The 10148-nt window shown below is 40.4% G+C and overlaps 1 protein-coding gene and 1 long non-coding RNA gene across 3 annotated transcripts; one reads left to right on the top strand and one right to left on the bottom strand.

The window, feature by feature from the left end:
* The first annotated feature begins 607 nt into the window (after positions 1–607).
* On the top strand, positions 608–2867 carry LOC112270167. Of its 2 annotated transcripts, none has more exons than XM_024457983.1 (2): positions 608–738; positions 1056–1808. In XM_024457983.1, the coding sequence occupies exon 2, from the start codon at positions 1060–1062 to the stop codon at positions 1510–1512; it is 453 nt and encodes a 150-aa protein (XP_024313751.1). In that variant the 5' UTR covers positions 608–738; positions 1056–1059; the 3' UTR covers positions 1513–1808. The 2 variants fall into 2 exon arrangements, 1 of the variants encoding a protein (XP_024313751.1); XR_002962550.1 differs by lacking the exon at positions 1056–1808 and adding an exon at positions 2411–2867 and having other exon boundaries at positions 609–738.
* Positions 2868–5219: 2352 nt separating this feature from the next.
* On the bottom strand, positions 5220–7111 carry LOC112270168. The gene is made up of 4 exons (XR_002962553.1): positions 7071–7111; positions 6903–6964; positions 6287–6422; positions 5220–5814 (listed from the first exon to the last, which is right to left on the bottom strand). It is a non-coding gene; the product is annotated as an uncharacterized LOC112270168 (long non-coding RNA).
* Positions 7112–10148: the final 3037 nt, after the last annotated feature.

Here is a 10148-nt window from a genome sequence, read left to right as displayed (position 1 = left end):
ACGGCCTTAGTTTTTTGAGGAATCACACGGCCTTAGTTGAAGGATGGAAGGTCACTTTATCTCATTATTGAGCAATTCTACTGTACCCATTTGCTCGTGGTGGAAGTTGCGTGGACTAGTCGGTCCACAGCCGTGGTTTTTTCTCCTCATGTTGAGGAGGTTTTTTCACGTTAAATCTTTGTGTCACTTGTGCATGTTGTTTATGTTTATTCCGCTGCTTACTTGTTTTTTGGATAAGAAGGCAGACAATTGTCTCCCTTATATATTCCAGAGACTCAGAACTGAGTCGAGTTTGAGTTACAAAAGGACCCGGAAAAAAAAGGGTCAGAAAGAAGAAGAACAGGAAAAAGATAGGTCTAGCGAACAGGTAATTCTCAGGAAATACTTTCTCCCCCCTGTCGCTGCTTACTTGTTGGTTGAAACTATCCTCAAAGTTCATTGCAAGTTGAGAGAATTGCGATTTGCTTTATTGCTGTCCTATTCCCAACAACTTTATCTCGTTATTGAGCAATTCTACTGTACTTGAGAGATACCAAGGTGATTTTCGTGATGTGCAAGGACCTAAGCGTAAAATGATCGAGTTTGGGAGACCTATCGGGCCGGTCTTCAGACGGTCCATCATAATCTCGAGGCCGATTGACTGCCACACCCTCGGCGCGGCGGTGCTTTCTCCTCATTAGGTCAGACGCCAAAGTGGGGGCGGTGAAGCAGTATCCCGGCGGCGACCTCACTTTCTGCGTACGTAACGTCCCCACTTCTTAGTTCTTGAATTGCTAGACGGGGTTGTTTCGCGATCCCGATTAATTCCAGTCATAGGCGGACGTTCAATCCGATTCCAATACTAGGCGGACGGGAGTTTGGTCCGATTTCCAGTTCCAAACCTGTAGTATTATATACTCCGTCCGTTCTTTTGCCGATTCCGTCGATGACTTGATTAGATCGCGATGCAGTCCCACTCCGAGTCGAGAACGACTCGGTGCAGTGCAGTATATATCGCGGATTTAAATATGCACCTCTAGACACGCCTGATTTTCCGTCCGGACACAATCGCGCAGAGAGATGGCGACCTCGAGTTCGTTCGTGCAGGAGGAGGCGAAGGAGGATGCAAAGGAGGAGTCCAAGACGATCAACAAGGCCAAGAAGAAGGTGGTGCGCAGGATGCCGCAGCAAGAGGTGGACTTCGTCTTGTCCTACGACGTGGGCTCCGACGACATTCCGGACATGTGCCCCCTTGGGGAAAAGTATCCCTACTTGGTCGCGTGGGCTAGGGCCTTGGACATCGAGATGGCCGAAATCAGTGAGAAGCAGGACAGAGAGATGCTCCAGATGCAGAAGGACTATAAGCAGCAGCTTCGGGCCAAAGGCTATGTCACTTACATGGCCGAGGTCGACGTGGCCACTGACGATGATGATGAGGAAGAAGAAGCCGCGGCGGCGGTTGCCCCTCGAGGACGGAGGAGGTTCCGCCGGGGTGTCTTGAAGCGGGGTATGCGGATCAAGAAGCTGAATTAAAACTCTATCACGTACGAGTCTTGGATTATTTTCACACACAAAAAAACCGTTTCTTTTCTTTGTTTTAGTTATAATCTCTCGGTCTCTCCATGTTTTAATACAAATAATTAAGGTCTAATGGAATATGGTCTTGTGGTTGTGGAGGTACTTTCGAAGAAAATCTACAGTTTTTCTTTAAAGATACAGCATTCATGTTTTTGGAAGTTTTATTAAGCATTTGTCCAAGACAATACTCAGCTGTCTGTCCTCATGATGTAGTGTTTCATGACAGTTTGTAAGTTGCTGGTTTTTAATTACTCTTCCGTGTTATGCCAATGCAAGTTTGCTTACGGTGTTGAGCTTTACACAAGTTTCCTGTAATCTGCTTTTTCCACCCCTTTTGAGGGTATACTTCATGGTACATATACTGTACTAGGAGCTGGGGGGCGCCCTGCGCGCCTCCTGGAGGATAGCTCAGGGTATCTGCGTACGGTTCTGATTATGCTCAGGAGGCGCACTGGGATGTAGCTCAACAACGGTGAGAATTTCAAAAAGACCCAGTGAGGTTGTCTGTCACTCCTGTACGATAGTTCAGGGCATTTGAGGTGCACTTGTCAACAACGGTGCATTACTGGAGAGTAGCAATAACAGCTGCATCATACATGGTTATGTGACTTGTCAGCAAGTGAACAAACGCAACACATATAGAATTAAGTACTCCCTCCGGCCGGAATTACTTGTCAAAATAATACATTCATATTTGGACAAATTGGAGACAAGTAATATGGGTCGGAGGGAATACTTATTTTGCTTCATGAGAGTTACAGCAAGTGACAAAAGGGTAGCACCATAGGATATTTCTGTACAGACATCTTGTTTTCATTACATAATTTCAGCTATTTTCATTACATAATTTCAGCTAGGGTTGTTAAACATGGAGGCACAGCTTGGTTCGACGAGCGCTGAATACAAAGGCCACTATATCTCCCTCTTTAAGTCCAGCATCGTGCACAAAATTTTGCCAGTCGGTGGTGATGGTTGCTCTACCATCTGTTCCTTTCATTAGGCGAACTCGATGTGCAATTGAGGTTCCCGCGAGCTTTATACGCAGATGGTTCACTGCAGGATCAAGATACGGCAGCAGGAACTCGGTATGATCAAGATACGGCATATAGGAAAAGAAAGCATCATTGATAACGTTGATCAATATTTGTCATGAGAGAATAAATGTATGATGAAAGAATTAGTAGTTTGTAGGTTTTACCATCCTTTGTCTGGGTGAGACAAATGGCTTGTTCATTGTGCACACATAGTATCTGAACTGAGGGCTCTTTGTGCCTATAAGGCATTCAAGGTGGCGAACTTGGTATTCTTGCATGGTGGAAATTTTTCCGTGGACGCAATTCCGATCAAAATGGGTGAGGTACCAATACCCATATGATCCTCTAGAGAAGTAAACAGATTGAAAATTAAATTGCACATTTTATTGATGAAAATGGGTGAGTACTGATACAAAAGTAATCACCACAGAGCTAATAGTAATAATAGCAGCAGCAATAATACCAAGGTCCTGATAGATGAGTAATGAAAATTTAGGGTATAGAAACGATATTTCTTTAATGACATCTGAATGTGGAAAGGGAAAGTACATGACATAAAAAAAACGATGGAAGCAAACAAGTAAAAATCCTATCAAACTGGGAATGCAGCTAACAGTTCCAGCTATACATATCTCTACGTAGATTCAACGCTAACTTCATTTTAACTTCTATGTGCCACAGAAATATTTCTATGTAGATTCTAACATCAACAGCTTTGTGGCGTCCGTTTTTTGTTTTTCCGCGGTACAAGCGTGAAACAACATTTTCTGCAGCGTGCCGCAACGAACCACAGATGCATGATATCTATAAATGCCTCAATTTTTCTGATGATACTTTATAATATCTATAGATGCCTCAATTTTATAACAACGGTTTCAAGGTTCTCCTTTGCAAGTTAAGTATGAACTAACTGGATTATTTTCTCTTCAGATAACAGTGGCTTTGGCCATCAAAGAAATATATTTTTCTTCTCAGAGCTTAACATTGTAATTTAGAATGGAAAGGAATGAGTAGACAAACAACGGATAAAAATATAAAAATTCTATCAAATGATTTAATCAGAATCTATATCCTGTATACATGATTATTTAATTCACTTAAGAGCAGATACTAATAGATCCTAAGATATCTGCACATACTTACGAGCAGGATATATATAAATTGATTAAATTCTGATAGTGACGACCCACAGTCATTCTCCCAAATGCATACATTTCATTCGCAGTCATAAGTGAATTGATTATTGAATGTGCAGATATCTTAGGATCATTTAGTATCTGCTTTTTATTCTCACTTATGGAGATGGAGGTGTGTAGAAGCACATCCATTCCTCCCCTCTTATTTTCTCTAGGAGGGTATGGACCATTTGAGCTGGGACTGTGTCCCAAATGTTGTGCTAAATTAATACATGTCCTGACACAGAATTGAGAGATTTTTTTCGAGGAGCTCTGAAGTGTATTATATTACAATAACTCAATCTAGTGTACAATCTTATGAGGAATAGCACATCTGGACTGGTATCAAATGAATGCTAACCGAAACAAGTGTTACTGAACTGTCAAACAGGGCAATGACACGATTTTTCCCACGAAATCACTGAAACCCGAATAGAAAGCATCCATCTAAAATGACGCTATTGACACTGTGATGCGGTGAATTAATCAGGACAACATATAAGAAATTGCAGGAAACCGTATCGTTGGAATGCATCCAGGTTGGGGAGGAGAGAAGAGTATGCATATCTAGCACATCTGGACTGGTATCAAATGAATGCTAACCGAAACAAGCGTTACTGAAATCTCTCAAACAGGGCAATGACACGATTTTTCCCACGAAATCACTGAAACCCGAATAGAAAGTATCCATCTAAAATGACGCTAGTGACACTGCGACGCGGTGAATTAATCAGGACAACATATAAGAAATTGCAGGAAACCGTATCATTGGAATGCATCCAGGTTGGGGAGGAGAGAAGAGCAGCACTGACCAGAGGCAGAGGAAGAGGACAAGCACGGCGGAGGAGAGAAGATGGCGATGCCACGGTGGAAGACAAGCTCAGCCTACAATGATAACACAATAGAAAATAGCAATTAGCAGAAGTATAAGCTTTCTAGAGAAAGAAAAAGAAGGTTCGAACTGACAATGCAACTCAACAAATAAGTAAAAGTAAAGCCTGCAATGAAAACACAATAGAAATACAAATTTTGTAGTAAGTGGGCGACACTTTTTATGGATCGGAGGGAGTAGCAATTATCAGAAGTATAAACTTTCTCAAGAAAGAAAAAGAAGGTTCAAACTGACAATGTCACTCAACAAATAAGTAAAAGTAAATATGAACCATCCATGAGTATTGTTTTTACCTTAACTATGTTCTTCTCATTTGAAATCCTTGGTGCCTTATCCACTTTGTAAGGACGAATGCTGTCATAGCTACTTCTGCACGAAAGAACAGAACAATTTATAGAGGACTATATACTTCTCACCAACTAATTCCAGAATTTAAAAATAGATAGATATAGACCTTGCACTTGTGGGTGCAGATATGCGCATGAACCCTGTATTCTGGTTATTTTCATCTGGTGCCACCATGTGCTAAGCTGCTTCCTGACCAACAGCACAAACAAACGTGGCACCAGCCACTTTGAAGATGCGTAGTTTGATAGGAGTACTTAAGAATTAAGAAAGTTATTCAAACTATATATCAACACAAACATTGCAGATGATTATCTAATGTTAAACCCTTGCATTAAAACTCCAATCTCCATAACTAATTACCAATTGTCTTACTCGAGCACTTTTGAATATCCAATTATAGCAACAATAGTTTAATTAGTACTCCCTGCGTTCCTAAATTGCACAAATATGGTAGCTGCCAGTTTGACTGACCATATAGTAGCTTGCAGTATCTTAACCTAATGGGAATACTTAGTAGGTATGCATATAAAATTTCATGCTCTAACACCAAGAAAAAAAAATTGTAGTCACCTCACAATTACAGCGGGTACGCCCTTTGATGCAGCAGTAACAGCAGATGCCACTTTAGTTTGCATTCCATCTCTTCCTACATGAGATTTTTCAGTAATGCACGTGTGGATGACTTTTGATTGAGGATCACTCGGTGGACCACTATAGTGTCCCTCCACATCACTAAGCATGATAAGAAGATCAGCATTCAGCACTTGTGCCAATAGCGTCGCCAAACTGTCGTTATACCAGATGAATCCTACAAATGAAGTTATTGAAGTTAATGGTTATATCCAGTGAAGATGAAATGCTCGGAATGGCACAGTTGTTAAGTGGAATTAAGAAGGATCATGTATGCAGAAGGTGATGTTGTCAACAGCATTCTGCTGAGATTATTCCGATGCGCAAACGCATTTTTTCTTCAGAAAAGGGATCTAAAAGAAGCTCATGTAGAAGTTACAGCCACAAAGATGATATATACCTAAATGCACACAAAAAGTCGGATACAGAATTTTCTACTGAATTTTGTAGAAAGATCTAATTATTTGTCAATTTACATGATGCAGAAATATCCAGTGTGTAATCATTTTATTCCCACAATTTTGGTAGATGCATTGCAGTGAAAAGCATGCCAGTCCGCTTTCAATTTATCCAAGCTGATATACATCACATACTGAACATCTTTACTAAATAGGAATTGAACACACAAAGTTTTGGACATATGATCATACCGGTAACTGATCTGGTTGTAGTTTCTCTGAAACAAGAAAGCACAACCTCATGGTTGTGACGTTTTCATATTCCTTCATAAGTACATAGCAGGTCCAAAATGTAAATACATAGGCCATAACCAGGTGACTTATAAACCTACACAAAAAAAGGAAGTGTGAGAACATGACCAGACAAAAATGAACGAAGCACAAACAAATATGGGTAGATATGCTGCAGGGCTGACAAACATGCAGTAACATGCTTTTGAGCAGAACAGCTGCCTATGCTTGCACCTTACTAAACTCACAAAAGAGCGGTGGTTTATTGCTCTGCCAAATAACACTAATAATCCTACACCTATAACCTATGCAAGCAATATGCAGATTAGTAAGATGTATGAATTTCAAGAAAATTGGCGTACATAGGTTAAGTATTGCACCGAAAAGCCACAACTATAACTGATCATCAAGAGTATGTATAATAAATGCATATACAGATTTTATTTGTGGTAAGCCAGTGTCGCTATTAAATACATACAGCTTCTATGAAACATATCAGAAAAGCATGTCCACAAATAAAGTAAAAACACATTGATAATAGAGATAAACTAATTCAGGTATATGGTCCAACGCTCACTTCTTAGATCCACATGTATATTGGATGTTGAAAGCTTGTCAATATCGCCGGTGGATGGATCACTGCAGGAAATTAAGGGAAATAAAATCAAGAACTGAGGACGGGTTAGCTGGTTGAAGAGATCTAGAGAGAGGGAGATTAATTAATTGCTGGTTAGTTGATATCAACCTAGAGCTCCCATGGGTCATAGCGGTAGAGGTCAAGGAAGGTGATGATCTTGACATTGAAGCGCTTGCCCTCGACCTTTCTGCGGAGGTACAGTCAGCATTCAATCATGTGTAGCGTGTTATACGTCTACAAAAGATGGTGGTTAATTAACCAAACATAAGGGAGGAGGGACAAACCTCTGGTAGCATTTCCTGCAAAATTACACAACACTTGAATATTCAAAATCCTAGAGAAAGAACCCCTCAGGCTCTTGCCCAAACAAGCCCAAAACAACTAAAAACAGAACAATAATACATCATAAATTAGATGCCCAAACTTGGAAATCTTCCTGTATAATGTGAAAATAGGCAGAAGCCAATTTTGAAAAATCAAAGCTGATAAGACGGTTGACACCCATGAAATCCATTCCCCACGCAGGGACCTCCATTGGTATTAGAAATGTAGCCCTGTGTGAGAAAATTGCAAACCTTAGTTAAATGTGAAGTCTCATTTATTCCACAATTATTCGGTGGTGATAGTTTGATCCTCACATCCAAGCTAGCCATTTACACCCACAAAGTCCTGATGAGTGAGGCCGACCCCAAATTTAAATGCAAAATATGTAGGCGCCTACGAGAACAAATATAAGGGCACCTGCATTCCAAGAAAAATGGTCAATGCAAGAACACAAGTAATGATAGAAATGTAGCAGCGGGTGAGAAAATTGCAAATCTTGGCTAAACAATGAAGTACCATTTATTCCACAATTATCTGTGGTTATATGTTGATCCTCACATCCAAGGTAGCCATGTAAACCCACAAAGTCCTGATAAGCGACGCCAACCCAAATTTAAATGCAAAATATGTGGAAGCCTATGACAACAAATTTAAGAAACCTGCATACCAAGGAAAATGGTCAATGCAAAAACACCTAGTAGTGATTACAATGTAGCAGCAGGTGAGAAAATTACAAACCTTAATGTCAATAGCAAAACGCCAAGGTCTGATTTAGTCCATAGTCATTCCATGGTAGTATTTTGATAAGATTTTGATCTTCACACCCGAATTAGCCATGTTTCACCAAGTCTTATTGAGTGTCCCCACCCAAATTTAAATGGCAGAGGCCTACAAGGACGATTATAAGATTACCTGCAGAGAAAAATAAACAAATGGTGAGTACATGTGAAAGATTTCATGATATTATTCATGGATGAAAAAAGATACTTCCAAAAGGCCAATAACTGAGACTCACATTGGTTTTCTCAACTCATGAGCGGTAAGACAGTGGGGAGATGAGAACACATCTTAAACAGTGAGTTCATTAGGGAGCTGTTTTCAATACCGTTGAGAAGAAAATTGGAATCTAATATAGCAGGAGCATAACTGGAAGTTTTAACCTGTTCAAAGAGAAGTCTGAGTAGTTCTATTATATACAGATATATATATATATATATATATATATATATATATATATATATATATATATATATATATATATATATATTTAGTAGTTCTATCAGAAGCAAACAAGAGTAAGATATCACTCAAGCAACCCTTGCTCATACTAATCCACTACGCATACTACTCCTTTTGCAATCAATTAAGTAATTAACTTGCATAAATCCATGATGCATTAGTCAGATTCCAAAAATTAGGAAAATGGCAGAGAATGTAGAAGATAGCCACAGACAAAGGCTTTCGGCAAAGAAGGTTACGGCAGAATAAGCTGTGAGGTTGGATTGGACAAAGCAAGAAAATTACTTTTTATACACTATATATAATACAAGGATCTGGTGAATACGCCCGGTTCATTGGCCAGGAATGAGAGCTGGTGCTCTACAGGGATGTTTGAAGGACATATCTAACTAATATAGACTCCGCAGCTATTGAATCCCCGCCCCTGGAATCCAAGCCAAGTGGGAAAGAAGGAACAGTTTTCAGGAATTGAATCAATAGCAAGGGGTCAGATAGCCTTTAGCCTCTCTTCCCAAAACAAGCCAAGGACAAGATCAATCTATTGCCTCCCCTCCGGCCACGAGTAGATATGTTGTATTGAATAGTGTAAAACCCAATCCCAAGCAATAGTAAAGAATAAAAACTCCGGACTAGGCAAAAAAGCAAGGACAATAAAGCCTTCAATCGGCATCAAAACCGGGTAACTACTCTCCTCGGAAGATTCACTGGAAAAAGGCCCTTGAACTTTTCAGGCTTGTTATCCTCTATTGTCCCCTACCATCTAAGGTTCGTTCTCTGGTCTATCATCTGCTCCGATTACTGAACTATAAATATATACAGAATATATAATGGGGGTATGCAACAGTTGGAAGCTGTTGCATTACCTATAGGCCCCCCGGTGTTACCACCTACTTGCCTATAAGGCTTGACGATCAGAGACGCCTAAAGTCTTATGGTCTCCGGCCTTAGAGAACAACGAGTGCTCTCCTACACCTCCTTTTCCAAGGGAAAGTGTAATCAAAGGGTAAAGAGAAATCACATCTTTACACCCGACTAGTTAGGACTCTCCTAAAACTGGAGGCATCCAATTAAGTCCTCTCTGTCCAACATAGTCATAGACCTTCCAGAGCAAACTTCACCAATACTGGATCAGTCTGATTTACTTTCCATCCGGTTATAACTACGGGTGGATCGAGAGCTCATGCAAGTAGCAAAGGGGATCAGTACCCATGTCCAAGTCCATATTCAACATCCAATACCATTTCAAGTATTGGAGCCACTTCTGCATCTGATTCCTATATAGCGAGTGTTCCCTAAAACACTGCGTGTTGAAGTTGTGTCCTTCATCGGGGATCAAATCCTCAGGTAATGGGACCAAGCAGCCTCACCTTACGCCCTATTAGATTGAAGTTTCTATTTACTTGCGTCGGGTTCTTACTTCTTTCCTACTGAATTAATAGATGAAAGACGTCAGGCAGATACTACCCTGGAAAACAATCATACCGTGGATAAAAAGGGCTTTTCTATGTGTTATTCCCTACGTTACATTCACCTTATTTATCTTCATTCTCTTCCGCAGCGAGCTAGTATGCCCAAAGCCGGCAGTGCGTAGGAGGTCACTGATCGAGCACTCTTGCGCCGACG

The sequence above is a fragment of the Brachypodium distachyon genome, chromosome 1, assembly GCF_000005505.3.
Source record: "Brachypodium distachyon strain Bd21 chromosome 1, Brachypodium_distachyon_v3.0, whole genome shotgun sequence".
NCBI lineage: Eukaryota > Viridiplantae > Streptophyta > Magnoliopsida > Poales > Poaceae > Brachypodium > Brachypodium distachyon.
The sequence above is the reverse complement of the archived record's forward strand: the minus strand, read 5'-3'. Positions and strand labels throughout refer to the sequence as shown.

Coding starts and splice junctions, on each gene's coding strand:
- LOC112270167 (XM_024457983.1), top strand. CDS start 1,060: ATGGCGACCTCGAGTTCGTTCGTGCAGGAGGAGGCGAAGGAGGATGCA.